Genomic DNA, 22,080 nt, shown 5'->3' on the forward strand with positions numbered 1-22,080 from the left:
GTCAGTCAAAACTATAAAGTTTGAGTCAAATTTTTCAAAATTTTTCTTTTTGTCTTTGGGAATTATGATCTTGATTAATGATTTCTCTTATTTGGCTAACACTCTAATGATTATTTGTTTATGCTTGATCTCAGATCTGAAGCTTAGAAAGACTATGAGCCTTATCAACAATCCTGAAAGCCCTTATTCAATGGATATCTGATTGATCTAACGTTGTCTCAACTTTTATCAGGATTTTAACTGGACTTAATCTCTTACTTTGGGGTTGGAAATCAGTGGACTAGACTTCTTCTCCGGGCCATACAAGACAGTGCAATTTTTCAAAGTATGTCTCCCCTCTCTCTTCCCTTCAGTGCTTTAAAAAAAATGAGATGATTTTGATTAGTTTAGAGAGGTAGGTAAACTACCTGTGACCTCATTATTCTACTCTTGAGTCAAATGATCACACAAAGCTTGGAAGCAAGGGGTAGGTAAATTACCAATGACCCCGGTATTCGCTTACACCTTTGATTAAAAAAAAGAAAAAAAATTGGAAGTGAGAAAAGGGAGAGGAAAGGAGATGTAAGAAGAATGTCTTGGCCTGAAGAGAGTCCATATGCCATTGATCGATACACCCAAGGTAAGAATTCACCTTATTTGTGCTTTAATATTGACTAATGAGATGACAATGGAGAGTTCAGAGATTCCAAAGGATTGTGGGATTTGAGTAAGGAATGTTGATGCTTATCATGGTTAAGTATAAGAAGTAAGTTCTTGAGTCAGGTAAATGAAGAGTGCGAATAAGAATCATCATGCAGTTGAGTGAGTTCTCTGTTTTCAAACCTCTTTCACATATCTAAGCTTATGTTTTGCTTGAGGGCAAGCAAAGGCTACGTCTGGGGGAGTTGATATATCATGGTTTTTGTGGTTTTTAACCATGATATAAGGAGTCTTTTAGAGTCATTTGATGTGTTTTCTAGGATGTTTTGGAGTCTTTGCAGGTTTTCTAGGATTTTAGCACCGATGGAGCGAAATGGAGCAATTTGGATAGTTTCAGAGCATAAATCTCGAAGAATCAATTTGGACTCGGATCAAAACAAGGGCATCGATCGACAACACTTAGGAGCATCGGTCGACACCCTCTTCAGCGGATGAAGAATCACAAATTTGGAAATTTTACAAAGTTGTCCAAAGTTTTCCATAATTGCAAGATTAGTCTTTGACGTGTTTTAGGACATATAAATAGTATTTTTAGGTTTTACAAACCATTAAGTTTTATTCTAGCAGTTTTTGAGAGAGATATTGAGAGGTTTTTTGGAAGAGAGATCTGAACTTCTTTGAGAGAAGAATTTCTAAACTCTTTCTTACTTTTTAATATCTATAGCATATTATTCAGAATTATGATTTGTTCTTCATTAAACATGTCTGAGTAGTTTGCTTGTTAGGTTTAGGGTTTTTCATAGGGTTTTTATGATTTATTAGATCTGAGATTTTTAGGGTTCTTAATCTTTTATGATCTTCATCCTTGGTTGTTCTTCACAATAATTCTTGATTGATCACCTAGAATTATTATCCTAGGGAAATAAATTGATATGAGAATATAATTGGTTTCCTAATTAAACCATTGATGAGCAAAATTATTTCTTACAAAGAGATTTGAATTAATAATTTTGTGAACTTATATAAACCTGTTTCTAAAGCTGATTTATTACCTAGAATTTTGCAAAGAGATTTGAATTTTCTGGTTTTAAATTTAGATAATATTTGCAGTGAGAACTGATTTATTTTACAAAAGTGTTTAGAGTTATAGATCTGTTCTTAATTGCTTGAATCCTATTTATTTCCTGATTTAATAATTTGTAATTTCCTGAGAAATTCTCTAGGCCTAGCTTTTTGATCTTCTGAATTTACAACAGCTTTTATTTAATATTTTTCATTGTTTATTTTAATTCAATTTAATATGTTTAGCATAATTGGAAAACTCTATAGTTTATTGTGTAGACTTGAGTCCTTGTGGAATTCGACCCCTAAGTATTATAATGATCTCTTAATTTGAGAGAGTAGCTCTAGGGTAAATTTGAGCATATCATCTACTTGATAAGTCTTTAGCATAATAGTACAAAAATTAATTTGATTTGATGGATTTGCAGTTTAAAGTACGTTTTAGTTTCCATGGAAAGAAGTCTACTTGATAAGTCTTCAGCATAATAGTACAAAAATTAATTAGATTTGATGGATATACAGTTTAAAGTCCGTTTTATTTTCCCCAGAAAGAAGTCTACTTGATAAGTCTTCAGCATAATAATACAAAAATTAATTTTATTTGATGGATTTGCAGTTTAAAGTACGTTTTAGTTTCCCCAGAAATAAGTCTACTTGATAAGTCTTCAGCATAATAGTACAAAAATTAATTAGATTTGATGGATTTGCAGTTTAAAATCCGTTTTATTTTCCCCAGACAGAAGTCTACTTGATAAGTCTTCAGCATAATAATACAAAAATTAATTTGATTTGATGGATTTACAGTTTAAAGTATGTTTTAGTTTCCCCAGAAAGAAGTCTACTTGATAAGTCTTCAGCATAATAGTACAAAAATTAAATTGATTTGATGAATTTGCAGACGGTTCAGTTTCCCGTGGAGAAGTCTGCCAGAGAAGTCATCAACATAATCATTACAAGGTATAAATTGATTTGACGTTAGTTGGCGGTAATATTTATAGGTTTGATTTACCGATAATCGGGATCCGGTTTTAATCGGTTTCTTTATAATTTTCTGGTACTGTTTCTAATAAAACGGTTTTGGTTTTATAAAACCAGGATTATTATAATTATTGTAATTTTACACGACTTAAAAACTGACATAACATAGGATAGTTATCTCTAATTCTTCCTAATAAGAAACTAGAAAATGCATCTCTTCCGCTTATCTCTATCGCTTATCACTAACGGTTGATTTTCTCATTTTTTGTTCATGTTAAACCTAATTCTCTATCTTTCGGATTGTCAGTTTACTTACTTTGTATAACTTATTTGTACCAGATCTCGAGGAACTCTGTATTCTTCAACCCAGCCGCTTCATCTTCATCTTCGCCGCATCGTCTTCGCCGCCGTTGTCCTCTTCGATTAAACTGAAGGTTGACTTCTTTTGCAATTTGATAGTAGCCTTCTTTTTCAATTTGATGCATAGAATTATTGGATTAGTCTTCCTCTTTCTCAATCTCTCGTTTTTAATATCCCCGCCAAACCTAATCTTATCTTGCAGAATGGAGGAGGCGAGAAAACCAGAATTTCCTCAGAGGTTTTACACGAAAGGTGATGAGCCGCTTCCTCAAAAAAGCATCGGCTATTAAAGCAACGATACGAAGCTGTTTGATGAACTGTACAAAGCTCTCGAGTCGGATGAATGGGACGAGATTTATCAATCTCGACTGGGTGTCTTGTTACAGTTCAACCGTCTCCAATTCGAATGGGCTTCCAGACTGGTTCACCATATGCTCACCTTACAGATAGTCTGCAACAAAAAGTACGAGATCTGGAGTCTAGTTGGATCTAACCCTTTACGATTTCTTTTGAATGAGTTTGAAGCCATCACTGGACTTAACTGTGAAGATGTCGAGTCGTTGGAGCAGCCACGGGTTGAGGTTTCAGACGAGATGAAAGATTTTTGGGAGAAGCTTGGAGTCAATTTAGACAGCGGTCCGAGTATTGAGCAACTGGTCACAGTATTTAAGAACTCAAAAGATTGGGATAGAATAAATCGTGTTAGGTTGGGTTATTTAGCCATCTACGCTGGGTTTATAGAAGCTACGAAACCATCAACGCCCACCCGTCTAAATATGGCTAGGCTAGTCATGGATTTAGATGCATTTCTTGATTATCCCTGGGGAAGAGTTGCTTTCAAGAACCTGATTCAGTCTGTTCAGGAGAAGGACTTAAACAAGCAGAGTTACACCATAGACGAATTTGTCGAACCTCTGCAGATATGGGTGTACGAATCTATGCTTGATTTTTCCAAATTAATTGGGGAACCGTTGCCGAACAATCCAAGTCCACCGTTACTTGCTTACCGCGGTAGAAAATATGTCAAAGAGAGCATTCTAAAATAGGTACGCATCTCTATGATTTTTCTATAGTTTATCTACGATCTTAGATGAGTCGGTAACCATTATTGTGTTAAATTTGAACTAGTATACTGTTTTATATAAATTGTAGACTTCCTTCAGACATTTCAAAACCATTGGTGGCATGATTAGTCCTTTTTGGGAAGAGGATGAAGCAGATGACAAGATTGATAACATTTTGAGAGCATTCAATGGAGATTTTGGTCCATGGAAGTGGGGGAGAGGTTTGTGGCAGACGGTTAGTATTTATGAATCCAACAATCCGACAAGAACAAGTACATCCTTGTAGCTGTTGACTATGTCTCCAAGTGGGTAGAAGCTATTGCAAGTCCCAAGAATGATTCTGCTGTGGTTCTTAAGCTGTTTAAGACCATCATTTTTCCACGGTTTGGAGTGCCTAGGATTGTTATCAGTGATGGAGGTAAGCACTTTATCAATAAAGTGTTTGATAAGTTGTTGAAGAAGTATGGAGTTCAACATAGAGTAGCTACTCCATATCATCCCCAGACTAGTGGTCAAGTTGAGGTTTCTAACCGCCAAATCAAAGAAATCCTTGAAAAGACAGTGGATGTAACAAGAAAAGATTGGGCTGCCAAGTTAGATGATGCACTTTGGGCATATCGGACTGCATATAAGACACCACTCGATAATACTCCTTTGCATCTGCTTTATGGGAAAGCATGTCATCTTCTAGTGGAGTTAGAGCACAAAGTAGCCTGGACTGTTGAATTGCTGAATTTTGATGCCAAGACAGCTTCAGAGAGAAGGTTGGTTCAGCTGAATGAGTTGGATTAGTTTAGACATCATGCATTTGAGAACTCTAAGCTATACAAGGAGAGAACCAAGGCTTATATGATAAGAAGATCATCTCCAGAAATTTTGAGCCTAATGATTAGGTACTTCTGTACAACTCTCGCTTGAAGCTGTTTCCAGGTAAGCTTCGTTCTCATTGGTCCGGACCATTCACTATCCAAGAAGTCCTCCCCTATGGAGCTATTGTGCTGCTTAACTCCAAGGGAGAGAAGTTTACTGTCAATGGACAGAGGATGAAACACTATTGGACTGAAGCCGGAATACCAGACGGACACATTGTGCGTTTGAATGATGCACCTTCTGCTTAATCCGCTGCCAAGTCAAGCTAATGACTTAAAACAAGCACTGAGTGGGAGGTAACCCACTGGTAGAATTTAATTATTTTTATTTTTATTTTTATTTTTAGGATTTACTAACATATTAATTTTGAGTTTTGAGTTTAAGTGATGCAGAAATCATTAAAAAAAAAAGTGCTTTGCATCGACCGACACAGCTGGTGCATCGGTCGATGCATAGCTCGATGCGGTTAATGGATCGAAGGTTGAACGGGCTGATGGGGTTGACAGATTAAATTGTTGGTGGGCCGAACTGAGCCCAGTTGCATCGATCCAGTATCGACCAACATTTGCATCGATCGTTGCAACCTCTGCATCGATCGATGCAAGTTAACCTAACGTCGCGATTAAAGTCTCTTGACTTCGTCTTCTTCGCCATTTTCATCCGAACTCAAACCAGAGAGAAACATAAACTTCAATCGACCATATCTCCTCTGTTTCTTATCCAAATCCATCGATTCAAGGCTCTATCTGCTCGGTTTTCTCCCCTCACCGCTCCCCTTCCACCGCTGCTCAGCCACCGCCAGCGATTCCTCCTCTGGTTCCACTGAGACCAATCCATCCACTTCCAGCTCCTGATGCACCATTTCAACCTACATGTCAGGCCCCATGGCCAAGAAGAGAAGGACACCGGATTCCGCCACAGCATGTTTGGCCTGAACGTCCAATTTTAGAGGTAAAGAAGCTTGAATACATCAACCGACCGCTACTTGATACTTAGGGAGAGTATGAGACCTTGTTCTACAATGCTTGGCTGAAGGTTGAGATCAAGCCAACTCGGTTTGTTGATCCTACTACTATGCAGAGGCTTGGGATTCATGATGAGGTACTGAGACTTCTGGAGAAGATAGGACTTGGGACCATGTGCACTCGCTACTATGACTGTTTTTTGGAGCTGGTCCGGCAATTCATGGCTTCAGTCCGCCTTCTCTTTTAGAACGAGCAGGTCCCGAAAGCTAGTGAAGGAAGGCTGTCTTTCTTCATTAGAGAAGTTTGGTATGAGATTTTTTTACCTGATCTTTGTGTTATTTACGGTTTTAGCAGAGAGCCAGAGGAGGTTTCACTTCCAGGACAGTTTGTGGATGTCTTGTATCTCTGGTCTTACTTTGGTACTGGCGACTATGATTCCCGACGTTCCACTATGACTGATGTGAGGCATCCACTGATTAGGTACGTTTTTAGGGCCATAGCCAACACTATTTTGTGTAAGATGGAGCCTGGGAAGATGAGAGTGAGTGAGTTGCACATGATGGCATATGGGATTTATGATTTGATTGCTGAGGATGATAGCTGGGTTGATCCAGAGAGGGTTAACTATGGTGCAGTGTTTGCTACTCACTTGATCTCTCTGAAGGTCAAGGTTCTTGGGCGTGGGAAGAAGAAGTATGTTGGGAGTCTGCTTACTCCTATCTTTCAGAGACTGCGTATTGCTACAGATTCTATCTCCATTTGTACAGAGAGGTGCGTTATTGATGAGGAGCATATGAGGAACCCCACTTGGATGAAGAGGGAGATGTTATGGCATTTTTGTGATTCTACTGGTACTCATCTGATCAGATTGCTACGACCAGACCTCACCACTATTGGAGAGGATGCAGAGCAGTTGCGTTTTCTTCCTCCTGCCTCTGATTTTGTTATACCATCACCTTCCCGTCATCAGAGCACTGCTGCTGCTGATGAGCCACCTGCTGACGATTTTGCTGATGATGACCCTGCTGGGGGTTTTGAGATTGGTTCTTCATCTGGCACTGCAGCGTTTGAGTTTCCTGCTTTTCCTAAGCCACCACAGCCTTCTCGTACTATGACTCAGGGAGACTATCAGGAGTACCAGACATCCACCATGCGTACCTTCTGGAACGCGATTTCTCGATTGTCTCGCTGCCGTTGCTTTCGTCCTACTAGGCGCAGATCCCGTTCTCCTCCCCTTGCTGGAGCGAGTGGTAGCGATGCTGACCTTGCTGATGGTGATGCTGATCCTGAGGGTTGATCCTACTTCTGTTTACGGTTTCTTTTATCCTTTTTCTCTTTCACTTTGAGTCATTTTTATTTCTCCTTGATTCAGTTTGTCATTTGTTTCAGATTGAACTTGTATTGCATTATGAACCATTATCTATCATGTTGCATTTAATGTTGTGTTTGAGTGATCTTAACAGAGCTGACATCCATGAGAGAAACACAACTAACATGCAACTAACAGGATTCAACGGACTCTCGCACGATTTAGCTCTGCATCGATCGATGCAACCTTTGCATCGGTCGACATAGAGGCTATCAATTGGTAACACGAATCTGGTTCATTTGTTCACTACTTTTTCAATTTGATTTTTCTTTCTTAGTCAATCTTAGGCTTGATAAAACTGGAGACAGTGTTGTTTAAGTCTGGGGGAGGCTAGTTACTAACTAACTACTTTTTCTTTCTTAGTTTCAGTTGTGTCAGTCAAAACCATATTTTTTAGTCAAATTTTTCAAATTTCTCTTTTTGGAATTAGGATCTTTAACTAATGGTTTCTGTTCTTTGGCTAACACTCTTATGAATCTTGATTATGCTTGATCTCAGAAACTGAAGTTTGAAAAGGCTATGAGCTGTATCAAAAATCTTGAAAGCCCTTATCCAAAGGATATATGGTTAAACTAACGTTGTCTCAACTTTTATCAGGATTTTAACCGGACTTAATCTCTTACTTTGGGGTTGGAAATCAGTGGACTAGACTTCTTCTTCGGTCCATACAAGACAGTGGCAATTTTTCAAAGTATGTCTCCCCTCTCTCTTCCCTTCAGTACCTTAAAAAAAAAAAAAGATCAGAAAAAAAGAGAATAAAATAAAAGATAAGATGATTTTGATAGAGAGGTAGGTAAATTACATGTGACCTCATTATTCTACTCTTGAGTCAAATGATCACACAAAGCTTGGAAGCGAGGGGTAGGTAAATTATCGATGACCCCGGTATTTGCTTACAGCTTTGATTTAAAAAAAAAAAAAAATTGGAAGTGAGAAAAGGGAGAGGAAAGTTGATGTATGAAGAATGTCTTGGCCTGAAAAGAGTCCATGTGCCACTGATCGATACACCAATGTAAGAACTCACCTATACTTGCTTTAATTTATTTAATGAGATAACATTGGTGAGATCAGAGATTCCAGAGGATTGTGAGATTTGAGTAAGGAATGTTGATGCTTTTCAATTGACAAAGTATATGAAGTAAGTTCTGAGGATCAAGGCGATGAAGAGTGCGAAAAACAGTTACCTACAGTTGAGTGAATTCTATGTTTTCAAACCTCTTTCACATGTCTAAGTTTCTGTTTTGCTTGAGGGCAAGCAAAGGCTAAGTCTGGGGGAGTTGATATATCATGGTTTTTGTGGTTTTTAACCATGGTATAAGTGTTTTTTTGAGTCTTTTGATTTGTTTTCTAGGTTGTTTTTGAGTCTTTTGATTTGTTTTCTAGGTTCTTTTTGAGTCTTTATAGGTTTAGGTACTCATTGGCACGGATGGAACACAAAGGAGCTAAAAGAGGATGATTTGGAGTATAATCAAAGCATGAAGGCTGATCAACGAAGCTGGGAGACGAGTTCAAGAGTATGCATCGACCGATGCAACCAAAGCATCGATCGATGCAGCTGCCACAAGCCAATCGGATATTTTCTCCACAAGCTTTAGAAGATTTACAAAATTTACCCAAGTTTCCCTTATTTGCAATTAAGGCCCAAGACGTGTTTTAGAGTATTTATAGGATTTTTCTGGTCATTGTTTAGACCTAAGTTATTTTCTAGCAATTTTGATTCAAACAACCTTTTTGATTGAGAGCTTTTGGGAGAGAGAGATCTGAACTGCTTCTACTTCTTAATATCAATTGCTTATTATTCAGAAAAGATGGTTTGTTCTTCATTAAACATGTCTGAGTAGTTTGCTTGTTAGGTTTAGGGTTTTTCATAGGGTTTTTATGGTTTATTAGATCTGTTAATTTTAGGATTTATTATCTTCTATGATCTTCATCTTAGGTTGTTCTTCATATTAATTCTTGATTGATCACCTAAAATTAATACCTAGAAAAATAAATTGATATGAGAATATAATTGATTTTCCTGATTAAACCTTTTGATGAACAAAGTTATTTCTTGCAAAGAGATTTGATTTAATAATTTTGTGAACAATCTAAACTTGTTTTCAAAGCTGATTTTTAACCTTGAATTTTGTAAAGAGATTTGGATTTTCTGGTTTTAAATTTAGATAATATGTGCAGTGAGAACTGATTTATTTTACAAGAGTGTTTAGAGTTCTAGATCTGATTTTTAATTGCTTGAATCCTAATTATTTGATTGATTTAATATCCCATAAATTCCTGAAAGTTTCCCTAGGCCTAACTCTTTGATCTTTTGAATTTACAACACTTTTAATTCTGTTTTTGTATTGCTATTAAATTAATATTTTGATTTAGCATAATTAAAAGATTAATAAGTCTATTGTGTGAACTAGAGTCTCTTTGGATTCGACCTCTAGAGTATTACAACTGCAAGACTGTTAGTACCATTAGGGTATTACAATTTGAGCATATCACTAAGACTGCGGAGGAGTGATAGACAAGAGAATAAGTATTATTCTGTTTCCATATATGTATTGATAATACTTGCGCAACATTCATACACACTTGTATATATTCGTAACATATTGTAATGAGAAGGGGCATCGAGTCTTGTTTTGTAACAATTCTAAACTTGAATTAGTATTTAGTATGGTGAAAATGACACTAAATCATTGATATATATGGTGTTTGTAAACCACGATTAGATAGATCCAAAATTCGACCGAAAACCCCAACTCGATGAAGAGATGAAATTGGTAATTGTGGGGTTTACATAACGTAATTTTGTGGTTGATTAAATTGGAATCACCTATTGTAATTACATATTCGAATTGTATAGAATTTAATAGTTTGAGTTATGTAACGATTTTAATAGTTTTGCGGGAAAATTGTTTTGGATTGCATTGGTAGGAGTCGTCTGGCAATAACTAAACGAAATCAACACTTTTTGATTCCATATGTTGGATATTATATAGACTTCAAAAATGATTGTAACTTTCCAAGAAGTTTCTTTCTTTGTTTGTTAAATTTTTCAAGATTATAATTTTCTTGTCTATGTAAGATCTCGCTTGCTACTTGCTAGCTAGAACACCAATCGGTATCTTCTCTCTAACACCAAAGAAGACTGAGGTTGGAGAATTTTCAAAGTAAACGTATAGCCAAAAACAGAAGTGACAATAGTAGATAATGACAAAAACTAGCTCGTACTTACAAGAATATCGTCCATACATTTTTTTCCCTGTCTCTATCAATTCGTAACTACATTTTAATTTATTAGAAAAAACAACAACAACAACAAATTTTCAACCCATTTTGTTCCGTCTGTGTGTGTATATATATATATGCAATAGAAAGAAAGAAAAAGGAAGTCAAAGAATGACATAAAGTTCCTCAATCTTTGGGTAAAGATGATGAACTCTACAAAAAGTTTTAATAGTAACTTTATGGGTTACTTTGTCCTATTTGTTTGGGGTTTTGTGTTGATGGAGGTTGGTTTTGGACAAAACCAAGCAACTGAAATCAAAGTAGGAGTAGTGCTTGATCTCCAAACTTTATTTTCCAAGATCTGCCTCACTTCTATGAACATGTCGTTGTCCGATTTCTATAAAAAACATACTGATTACACAACACGGCTTGCGATTCACGTAAGAGATTCCATGGAAGATGTTGTTCAAGCTTCAGCTGCAGGTTCGTGTCTTCTCTGTCACTTGCTTCTCCACTGCATGTACCACATTATTTGTATTTAGTAATACATAAGTTCTAATTTAGAACTTAAGGTTAATTAGGACCATACATGATTTAACTATAGTGGTAGTATTTTTTTGAATCTAACCAATCTATTACATAATTTTAAATTGTAGGCTATTTGTATAATACCCATATATGAACGGGTGTTCGCAACCTTTTGGATCCAGACTTTATAACAATGGCAATTATTTTAGCTACGTCCTTATGATGGTAATCAGTCTGCTACTTATATATAATCATCGTTATTCGAATATAGAAACACAAGTTAAGCAAATCTGTGACGATCTTGAGGAAAAAAACAAATAAGTTGGAGATTGTACACAACACGGTAAAACGTCAGTGGAAAAATGGTTTGGGCTGTATTAGAAGGATTGGTCTAACAAAGGTCTAACCTATCTAATCACGAGTTACAAAAACATGATTTCACAACAACTAAACGAAATCAACACTTTTAACTCTATATGTTGGATTATATATATAGACTTCAAAAATGATTATATAAGTTTTTTTCCTCTTCACAAATTTGTTACAGATTTGTGAAAGCATTGTTTAATAGCAATTTATTTTTGAAATAGTTTCATCTGTTTAAATCATGATAAAAATAGGTATTAAAAAATACTAAAAGCATAAAGAAATGATAATGATTATTTACGGAAAATTGTTAGCATATTTTCAAAAATAAGAATAAAAAAGTTGTACGTTTAGCATGTTTCGTAACTCGATCGGAAACTAGGTTAAAAAAACTTCTGATAACTAAACTTTGTCATGTGAGTGTTACAAGAATCTATGTTTTTGACATAAATTAATTTAACGTTAACATCGTACATATATTCAAGAAACAAGTGCGGTGCATTTTGGAGCGTTTATTTACTTTCATTTTTCTGTGGGTCAAATTAATTAGTATGTTATCTTTCTGAAGGAGATAGGATTTATATGAAGATGACACATTTTGTTGACTATTCAAGTGTTCTCTTAGTTTGATAGACAAAGTCTTCCTTTCCTTCCTTATCTTCGAAGCGATTCGCTGACCACTAGATAGTTTCGTCAGAACAATACACATTTACTAATATTTTTTAGCTCTGCTCTGCGTAAATAATAATAATTGTCAATCATAAGTAAGAGTTAAAGAATCATTTACTTCTTATTCTTTATGTTTGCTTGTGGTGCAAGCAGCCTTGGACCTAATCAAGAACGAGGAAGTGAGCGCCATCATTGGGCCAAGAAGCTCCATGCAAACCGAGTTTATGATCAGGCTAGCCAACATATCACAAGTACCGACCATCACGTTTTCGGCTACATGCCCTTCACTGACATCCATCAATAGCCCTTACTTCGTCCGAGCCACTCTGGACGACTCATCCCAGGTCAGAGCCATTGCGGCCATTATCAAATCATTCGGCTGGAGAAACGTTGTTGCTGTGTATGTGGACAACGAATTTGGAAAAGGAATAATGTCTTACTTGTCTGACGCTTTAAATGACGTACAAGCTTTCGTAGTCAATAGATGTTTGATCCCTCAGGATGCTAATGATGATCAGATTCTCAAGGAGCTTTATAAGCTAATGACTATGCAAACGAGGGTATTCGTTGTCCACATGCCACCAACTCTCGGTTTTCGGTTTTTTCAGAAAGCCAGAGAGATCGGGATGATGGAGGAAGGATATGTATGGTTATTGACAGATGGAGTGATGAATTTAATAAAATCTAACGAACGTGGTAGCAGTTTTGAGAATATGCAAGGGGTTTTAGGCGTGAGGAGCCATATCACTAAATCAAAAGACCTAGAAGATTTCAGATTGAGATGGAAGAAAACGTTTGAGAAGAAGAACTCACTGAAGGGGGATGATGTAGAGCTGAACATTTTTGTATTAAGAGCATATGATTCGATCACTGCCTTAGCCATGGCCGTGGAGAACACCAACATAAAGAGTCTGTGGTATGATAATCCGATCGCTTCTGCAAACAACAAGACAGATCTAGGGACCCTAAAGGTCTCTCGCTATGGTCCAAGTCTTCTAGAGGCTCTTTCGAACGTAAGATTCAAGGGTTTAGCCGGAGAGTTTAAACTCGTTAATCGGCAGTTCGAATTATCAGCGTTTGAAGTCATCAATATTATTGGAAATGAAGAGAGAATTATCGGATTCTGGAGACCAGGCAATGGACTTGTGAATGCTAATTCAAACAAAACAACGTTGTTAGGAGGGGAGAGGTTCGGGCCAGTGATATGGCCAGGGAAGTCACATGTTGTTCCGAAAGGTTGGGAGATTCCAACGAATGGGAAGATGCTTAGAGTGGGCGTTCCAGTGAAGAAAGGCTTCTTAAATTTTGTGGATGCAAAGAAAGATCCGATCACTAACGAATTGACTCCAACGGGTTACTGTATTGACGTCTTCGAAGCTGCTCTTAAAAAGTTGCATTACTCAGTCATTCCTAAATATATTGCTTTCGTGTCTCCAGATGAGAACTACGACGAAATGGTATACCAAGTCTATAATGGGGTTAGTTCTCTTATTCTTCCCCTATCTTTTAGAAGTACTAGGTAACAATCTCAAGGTTCTTTTATTTTTATCTTTAATTAACAATTAGTAGAGTAATTAATGTCGATTTTTTTTTTTTTTTCCATTGATGTGTGATTGATTTCTAATATGTTATTAATTATTAATGAGTCAGACGTACGACGCAGTTGTGGGAGATGTAACCATCATAGCAAACAGGTCACTGTATGTTGATTTCACGCTACCATACACAGAGTCTGGAGTGTCTATGATGGTGCCGCTCAAGGAAAACAGGAACAAGAACACATGGGTGTTCCTAAAACCTTGGAGCTTAGACCTATGGGTCACCACTACTTGCTTTTTCGTATTCATTGGGTTCATTGTGTGGATTTTAGAACACAGAGTCAACACCGACTTTCGTGGACCACCTCACCACCAGATAGGAACCAGTTTCTGGTTTGCTTTCTCCACTATGAACTTTGCTCACCGTAAGTTACACCAATCAAGAACTCATTTTTTTTTTTTAATAACCAAAAACTAGTTAGTGGTGTTCTTTTAGTCCTAGAAATTTCAACTTGTAAAATAACGCTGGGAAACGAGTCCCATCATTTATAACCATCATTAAATTTCACCCTCATCAGTTACTATAAAAACTTTTAAGTGGCATGAAATTATTTACATCGGGAAATAGTTGTCTACGTTATGATTAATTAATTATAACTTAATTTATCATCAGTACGATTCCAAATTAAGAAGCAATATCATAATGATGTTAGTACAACTTGTTTGTGTATATAGGTGAGAAGGTGGTGAGCAATTTAGCGAGGTTTGTGGTGTTAGTGTGGTGCTTCGTGGTGCTTGTGCTGATTCAGAGCTATACAGCGAATCTCACCTCTTTCCTCACAGTTCAACGGTTCCAACCAGAGGTCACAAATTGGAAAGATCTCATAAAAAATAATGAATATGTAGGGTACCAACGAGGCACTTTCGTGGGTAATCTTTTGGAAAGTCAAGGGTTTCAGAAATCTCAGCTCAAACCTTTTGGTTCTGCCGAAGAATGCGACGAGCTTTTTTCCAATGGGACAATCGCAGCATCTTTCGACGAAGTGGCCTACCTTAAACTGATCCTTTCTAAGAACTGCTCTAGATATGCTATGGTTGAACCAACCTTTAAAACAGCTGGTTTCGGCTTTATAAGTTATTTTACCTTACACTTTACTTTTAGAAAATAGCGAAAGTTATTTTAAGTATTTAGGTATTTTCACTGATTTGATTTTCTGCTTCCATGATCATTAATTTTGTAGGTATTCCCCAAGAATTCACCTTTGACGGATGATGTCTCAAGGGCGATCTTGAACGTGACTCAAGGCGAAGAAATGCAAAATATAGAGAATAAATGGTTCAAGAAACAAAGTGATAATTGTCCTGATCCAAAGAACGATCTTTCATCCAACAGTCTCAGCGTCAGTAGCTTCTGGGGTTTGTTTCTAATAGCAGGCATCGCTTCGTTCCTGGCACTTCTCATCTTCGTTGTCACCTTCTTGTACGAACACAAGCTCACACTCTTCGCTGACTCTGAACATTCCTTCCCTAGAAAGTTAAAATCTTTGGTTAGAATTTTTGATGAGAAAGACATAAAGTCTCATACGTTCAAGGAGAATGCCGTTCATAATGTGAGTTCACCTATTACTCAAGGAAGTTCAACCCCTTTGACCGATCAGGGCACTCCATTGCCACGAAGTTCATCACAAAATAGGGAGTTTGAATCAAGAAGTGTGCCTTCCATCCCGAACGGAGAACTATTCACTCTGCAATCAAAACAAGTTGAAGATGAGGAATCTACTATTAATGTGAAGGTGAAATGATTAAAAGAAGTTGCAAAAGCGCATAACAAATTAGCCACTCCAGTTGTATTGTTTTCTTTCCATTTTTTTTTTTTTTTTAAATAAAATATTTTATATTTACGAATGGGTTTTCCCAATTTTAATTGGACAAGGCCTTGGAACATACAATATTAGAGAGGTACAAAATGGAAATAACATGAAATCGGCCCATTAACAAAAAAAATATCTTCTCCTCCTGAATTAAACGTGACCTGCAACAGTGATCGGAACAGTAATCCCGGCGAATGCGAGACCCACTCCTTTGCGGCAGAGACACTGAAGTGAACCCTTATCGGAAGCATTCGAAATCCAACTCCGGTTCAACCTTCAATGTCTCACCTGACCCGGAACAGATCTCCGGGCCTGTTCTAACTACCGACAACAGGCTCTACAGTGACGGTCCCATGCCTAGCAACCGAACACACTCAGAGAGCTAACCCCCATCTCCATAAATGGTGATCTCTGTTATCTCCAAGCAAGGAACCCAACAACTGGTCCAGAGTAAGAAGTAAAACGCGACGATCTCTAAAATACTGGTTGCTCAATCCAGAAGATAAAAATCGGAACCCGCAACCGCCTACTAGATCCAAGGGATCTAGAACTGACCTCCAAGACGAGCAGTCAATTGAATGTTGAGCTGCGAGAAAACACCTTCGGGAAACCTCTGGCATCTTCTACCAAAAGTAAACCACATAGGGTTTCCTCACCATCCAAAAGAATCCCTGCCTTCTAGTTGTATGCCAAGATCTACACTTAAGCACAGCCGAGAACATACTCACTTGACGAAACCAAACACGAAGAAGCAATCAACCGAACTGACTGGAGAAGGGGAGATCTGCGAAACTGATGACCAAGAACACCTGAAACTGATCTCTGAGAACATCCAAGGAGGAGATCTCAGACCCCGACACTCATCAAAGCCAAAACCCACCGGAGCTATCGATGCTTGACGAGACGCTCAACCCAGATCTGCCGAAGAGAACACCCAGATCGGAGCTGTCCTCACACCCACGAGTCTCGAGGAAACTCCGGCGACCACCATAAGCTTCTCGTCGTTGCCACACGCCAGATCTACTCTGGAACCACCTACCTTGAGCCCAGAAACGGACGGAGGACAGCCGCAAATTCAAGGAAAGAGAGACGCCGGCGAGACTACTAAAAAACAAAGAGGAGCCCTCTCCGGCGCTGGAAGGGCAAGCCGGAAAGGCAAACGGCGGCAAGAAAGACTAGGGTTTTTAAAGAGAAGGGAGAGAGAAGAGAGAAGAGCCCACTTGGCCTCCGGCTCCAGAAGATTAGTGTTTGGGCCTAGAAAGTCTTTAGAATCACTTCTGAGTTATCAAAAGAAAAAAAAAAGAGAGAAGAGAGAGTTGTATTGCTTTTGTTGACGCTATATGTTGAGTTTAAACTAATCAAGGTTAACATCTTTTATTCCTATGGTTGTTTTCAAACTGAGTGTCAAAGTTAGATGACTGAATTTGGATTCTAGTCGTCTTCCTTTTAGAGTCATATAAAAAATTAGGGAGATATGAACGACCAAAATGTCACAAAGGATAATATTTCCCGATTAATGTCTTTTTCATCGTTTTGGAAAAAAACAAATGTTGACAAAACTAATATTTGTTTTTGATTTGCCTACACTATACGTCTTCATGTCCTATTCTTGGAGACGTGTTTTAAATTTGGTCCTCAAATAATGATTGTGTTTGATGAAATATAAAATACCCAAAAACGCGTTGAACAAAGTAAATTTGGTTTAACACAATGTCCTTTGCACTAATATGGTGACAAGTTACCTTTTATAAAAATAAATTGAAAAATTATACACTTGCACCAGAATCTTCAAGATAAAGTTTTACCGTTGACTGATCTCCATAATGGAACTGGTAAGAAAAGTATTTTATAATTGGCCTTTCTTTTTTTTGGAAATTCGAACGAAACATTAAGAAAGTGAATAAAATCTTGGCATAACCGATAAAATTATAAGTATGTTTTTATTGTTAGCTAATCCCACTAACTGAAGTACACATTATTAATTATTCGAATCCAAATGGAAATACAAATTAGCCCAATTATTTTTACTTGAGGTAGATATTTTTCTATTCGATTTTCAAATTTCAGTGTATAATATAAATTTGTGTAGCTTTTCTTTGCAATGAAATTTGGTAATATATATCTTATCTGACTCTTTCAAACCACTTTTTAATTTTTTATTTTATTTTCCAGTCAACACTAATAATCGTTTCTTATTTTATGACTCTTTCCTTGAGATTTGAGAACCAGTTTTGCTGTTTTGGTATAGTATTTCAAAGTCTTCCAAGACCTCTTCAAACCGACTTTTTTCTCCTTTGTATATATATATAACAGACGAAAAGAGAAGTTAGAGAATCACATAACACCTCTATTTATGAATAATGACCAACCCAACAAAAACTAATAACACCTTTCTGAGTTACTTTGTCTTGTTCGTTTGCGTTTTTTTATCGATGGGGGTTGGTTTAGGACGAAGCCAAACAAGTGAAATCAAAGTAGGAGTAGTTCTTGATCTCGATACAAAGTTTTCCAAGATCTGCCTCACTTCTATGAACATGTCGTTGTCCGATTTCTACAAAGAACATCCTAATTACCGCACAAGACTTGCGCTTCAAGTCAGAGATTCGATGAAAGATACTGTTCAGGCTTCAGCTGCAGGTTTGTTCTTACTTCTCTGCCTCTTGCTTCTTCGCTACATTTAAATTTATTAGTTTTTAGTTTCAGTCTTATGAAATAAATTAGGCAGGAACTGAGGGTTACACTTAATTACCACCGGACACATGTAGCTGGTTAATGTTTTCAATTCATCTGAACAATATTTTAGATCACTATTAAACTTAAACGTGTCTTCTTCCTCTATGCTATTTGCTAAAAGTCTTTGGTGACAATTTATCTTCTAGATTACTACTAATAAAAATCCAAATAACTTACATCATTTTCTTTATATTCTAGAAAGTCTTGCCGTCTTGGTGACAGTGCTACGGTCGAAGAAATCCATATTACTATTATTTTTTTCATATTAGTATTATTAGTCTCGTTAAAATATTTAATTCATTAATTAGTTCAAATATATTTGACGAAATAGTATAAAACTATTGGTGGTCACATCCCTTATTACTTTTTGATACCTTTCAAATGGATTTTAACTTTTATGTGAATTAGTATTATATCAGTAATTATCATAATTTCTTAAAGTAGTTAAATAATAAACTTTCTTCTTTTGTTTGTTTTTTCTTGTGGTGCAAGCAGCTTTGGACCTAATCCAGAACGAGCAAGTGAGCGCCATCATCGGACCAAGAAACTCTATGCAATCACAGTTTATGATCAGACTCGCCAACAAAACTCGTGTACCGACCATCACATTCTCTGCATCAAGCCCTCTTTTAACATCCATGAAAAGCCCTTACTTCGTCAGAGCCACTGTAGATGACTCATTCCAGGTCAAAGCCATTGCAGCCATTGTTGAATCCTTTGGATGGAGACGTGTCGTCGCCATTTATATGGACAATGAATTAGGAGAAGGAATCATGCCTTACTTGTCTGACGCTTTACAAGACGTGCAAGTCGACAAAAGTGTGATCTCCCCGGAGGCTAACGATGACCAGATTCTGAAGGAACTTTATAAGCTCATGACGAAGCAAACTAGGGTTTTCGTTGTCCACATGGACTCACGTCTCGCTTTACGGCTTTTTCAGAAAGCTAGAGAGATCGGGATGATGGCAGAAGGGTATGTATGGTTAATGACCAATGGAATGACGCACAGGATGAGACACATCGACCATGGTCGTAGCTTAAATACTATAGAGGGCGTTTTAGGTGTGAGGAGCTATGTACCCAAATCAAAAAAGCTTGAAGATTTCCGTTTGAGATGGAAAAGAAGGTTCGAGAAGGAGAATCCATCGATGAGGGATGATGTAAACGTTTTTGCATTATGGGCGTATGATTCAATCACTGCATTGGCCATGGCCGTGGAGAATACAACCTTAAAGAGCTTACAATACGATAATGTGAACACCTCGAAAAATAATATGACAGATTTGGGGAGCGTAAGGGTCTCTCGCTACGGTCCAAGTCTTCGAAAGGCTCTCTCGGAAGTAAGTTTCGAGGGTTTAGCAGGAGAGTTTAATCTCACGGACGGGCAGCTCCAGTCACCAAAGTTTGAGATCATAAATTTTGTCGGAAATGAAGAGAGGATAATCGGATTTTGGACACCGAGCAATGAACTTCTCAGTGCCAATTCAAACAAAACAACTTCGTTGGGGCCGGTGATATGGCCAGGTAACTCGATGGTTGTTCCTAAAGGATGGGTGATTCCAACTAACGAGAAGAAGCTTAAAGTGGGCGTTCCAGTAAAGAAAGGCTTCTTTAATTTCGTGGAGGTAATCACAGATCCTATCACTAACATAACAACCGCAAAGGGTTACGCCATAGACATCTTTGAAGCTGCTCTTAAGAAGTTGCCTTATTCAGTTATTCCACAATACTACGGTTGCGAGTCTGTAGATGATGAATACGATGACATAGTCGAAAAAGTCTATGACGGGGTTAGTTCCTTTTTTTCTTCCTCTATTCTTACTTAAACAAAAATCTAAAAGTTCATGCAATTGCATGTTAGTAATTAATGAGTAGACCCATGTCCCTGGTATAATAAAATATGCTTTTTAAAAATGAAATCTCTAACATAATATGAAATGAAACAGACTTTGGATGCGGTTGTTGGAGATGTAACCATCACAAGGCATAGGTCCACGCATGTTGACTTCACGTTACCGTACACAGAGTCTGGAGTATCTATGATGGTGCCGGTGAGAGACAATGAGAATAAGAACACATGGGTGTTCCTCCAACCTTGGACCTTAGACTTATGGGTCACCACTGGTTGTTTCTTTGTCCTCATTGGTTTTGTTGTGTGGCTTTTCGAACATAGAGTCAACACGGACTTCCGTGGACCGCCTCACCACCAGATCGGCACTAGCTTTTGGTTCTCCTTCTCTACCATGGTTTTCGCCCACCGTAAGTTCTTACACCAATAATGATAAATGTTAAATATTCTTGGTTCCCATATCAAAACCAGTGTACAGTAAAAATGAGACTATTTTACGTTGTTTATACATTACATATTATTAATGTTACGATATTTTTAAAACAAGAATCAAGATTCTTATGATGAAGTAATTTGTCTGCGTGTATATATATAGGTGAGAAGGTAGTAAGCAACTTAGCAAGGTTTGTGGTGGTTGTGTGGTGCTTTGTGGTGCTTGTTCTAATTCAGAGCTACACAGCAAACCTCACCTCTTTCTTGACAGTACAACGTTTTCAACCAGCGGTCACAAGTATGAACGATCTCATAAAAAATGGGGACTATGTAGGGTACCAACACGGAGCTTTCGTTAAAGATATTCTAATAGATGAGGGATTCCAAGAATCTCGGCTCGTGCCTTTTGGTTCTTCGAAAGACTGCAATGCGTTATTTTCCAACCGCAGTATTGCAGCAGTGTTCGACGAAGTCCCCTACCTGAAGGCCATCCTTTCTCAAAATTGCACCAAATATGCAATGGTTGAACCTACATTTAAGACTGCTGGTTTTGGCTTTGTAAGTTTGTTATTTTTTTTTTCAGTTTACTTTTACCAACAAAACAATTAGGAAAAAGAAAAACACATACAATGCGACTATTCTGATATTTTCATTGCTTGTTTCCATGATCAATGTGTAGGCGTTCCCCAAGAATTCGCCTTTGACAGGAGATGTCTCAAGGGCTATCTTAGATGTGACTCAAGGAGATGAAATGCAACAAATCGAAAAAACATGGTCTATGAAACAGAATGATTGTCTTGATCGAAAGACCGATCTTTCGTCCAACAGTCTCGGCCTCAGTAGCTTCTGGGGTCTGTTTCTAATAGCAGGCATTGCCTCTTTCTTGGCAGTACTAATTTTTGTGGGCATTTTCTTGTACGAAAATAGGCACACACTATTTGATGATTCTGAAGCATCGATTTGGGGAAAGCTAACGTCTTTATTTAGAATCTTCAATGAGAAAGACGAAAAGTCGCACACTTTCAGGAACAGTACCGTTCATAACGTGAGTTCACCTATGACACACTACACACCGAGCCCATCAGCTATGCAAATCGTACCATGGCCACAAAGCTCATCACAAAATATGGAGTTTGAGCTAAGAAGAATGTCTTTTAGCCCGAACGAAGAAGGCTTTATTACACAAACAATACATCATGAAGACGAAGCATCTATTACTGAATGTAGAGTTGAACAATAGATAGAAATTTAGAAACTTCCATAGCAAGTAATAGATAATTTAGGTTGATTGCATATTCTTCCATGAAAGTTATTATTCTTTTATATGTAACAAATTAGACGCTCAACTCCCTAATTTATTTATTTTTTTAATTGACCACTCGTGGGATTGATTGATCATCAGTGTAATGTATGTTCAGTCTCATAGCAACGCTGAAAACTTCCTATAGACATAGTGGCGAGTGATTGATTTTATGGCAGGTTCCTATATGTAGCCAAATAACGAGAATTTCTTTTTAAAGTAAAGCCTTCGCATTCCTAATCCGCCCATCCATTCCCAACCATGG

At 37.5% G+C, this 22,080-nt stretch overlaps 2 protein-coding genes and 1 long non-coding RNA gene across 5 annotated transcripts; 2 read left to right on the forward strand and 1 right to left on the reverse strand.

Annotated features, from left to right (window-relative positions):
* On the forward strand, positions 10,653–15,642 carry LOC104786782 (glutamate receptor 2.7-like). Of its 3 annotated transcripts, XM_019245909.1 has the most exons (6): positions 10,921–11,012; positions 11,186–11,282; positions 12,246–13,570; positions 13,743–14,055; positions 14,366–14,724; positions 14,872–15,642. In XM_019245909.1, exons 3-6 carry the CDS (start codon positions 12,302–12,304, stop codon positions 15,430–15,432), a joined length of 2,502 nt encoding a protein of 833 aa, XP_019101454.1. In that variant the 5' UTR covers positions 10,921–11,012; positions 11,186–11,282; positions 12,246–12,301; the 3' UTR covers positions 15,433–15,642. The 3 variants fall into 3 exon arrangements, with proteins under 3 accessions (XP_019101455.1, XP_019101453.1, XP_019101454.1); XM_019245910.1 differs by lacking the exon at positions 11,186–11,282 and having other exon boundaries at positions 10,653–11,012; positions 14,366–14,764; positions 14,872–15,015; XM_019245908.1 differs by lacking the exon at positions 11,186–11,282 and having other exon boundaries at positions 10,655–11,012.
* Positions 15,066–16,922, reverse strand: LOC109133093. The gene is made up of 3 exons (XR_002038037.1): positions 15,663–16,922; positions 15,251–15,375; positions 15,066–15,157 (listed from the first exon to the last, which is right to left on the reverse strand). It is a non-coding gene; the product is annotated as an uncharacterized LOC109133093 (long non-coding RNA).
* Positions 17,807–22,050, forward strand: LOC104786785 (glutamate receptor 2.8-like). The gene is made up of 5 exons (XM_010512233.2): positions 17,807–18,138; positions 18,730–20,024; positions 20,181–20,493; positions 20,679–21,073; positions 21,195–22,050. Exons 1-5 carry the CDS (start codon positions 17,862–17,864, stop codon positions 21,753–21,755), a joined length of 2,841 nt encoding a protein of 946 aa, XP_010510535.1. The 5' UTR covers positions 17,807–17,861; the 3' UTR covers positions 21,756–22,050.

The sequence above is a fragment of the Camelina sativa genome, chromosome 5 (genome assembly GCF_000633955.1).
Source record: "Camelina sativa cultivar DH55 chromosome 5, Cs, whole genome shotgun sequence".
NCBI lineage: Eukaryota > Viridiplantae > Streptophyta > Magnoliopsida > Brassicales > Brassicaceae > Camelina > Camelina sativa.

What these genes read in the sequence shown, in the direction of transcription:
- LOC104786785 (XM_010512233.2), top strand. Translation starts at nt 17,862, where the DNA reads ATGACCAACCCAACAAAAACTAATAACACCTTTCTGAGTTACTTTGTC. An exon ending in TCGAAAAAGTCTATGACGGG is followed by an intron (nt 20,025 to 20,180) that starts GTTAGTTCCTTT and finishes GAAATGAAACAG; the next exon opens with ACTTTGGATGCGGTTGTTGG. An exon ending in AGACTGCTGGTTTTGGCTTT is followed by an intron (nt 21,074 to 21,194) that starts GTAAGTTTGTTA and finishes ATCAATGTGTAG; the next exon opens with GCGTTCCCCAAGAATTCGCC.
- LOC104786782 (XM_019245908.1), top strand. Translation starts at nt 10,733, where the DNA reads ATGATGAACTCTACAAAAAGTTTTAATAGTAACTTTATGGGTTACTTT. An exon ending in TATACCAAGTCTATAATGGG is followed by an intron (nt 13,571 to 13,742) that starts GTTAGTTCTCTT and finishes TTAATGAGTCAG; the next exon opens with ACGTACGACGCAGTTGTGGG. An exon ending in ACTGCTCTAGATATGCTATG is followed by an intron (nt 14,725 to 14,871) that starts GTTGAACCAACC and finishes TTAATTTTGTAG; the next exon opens with GTATTCCCCAAGAATTCACC.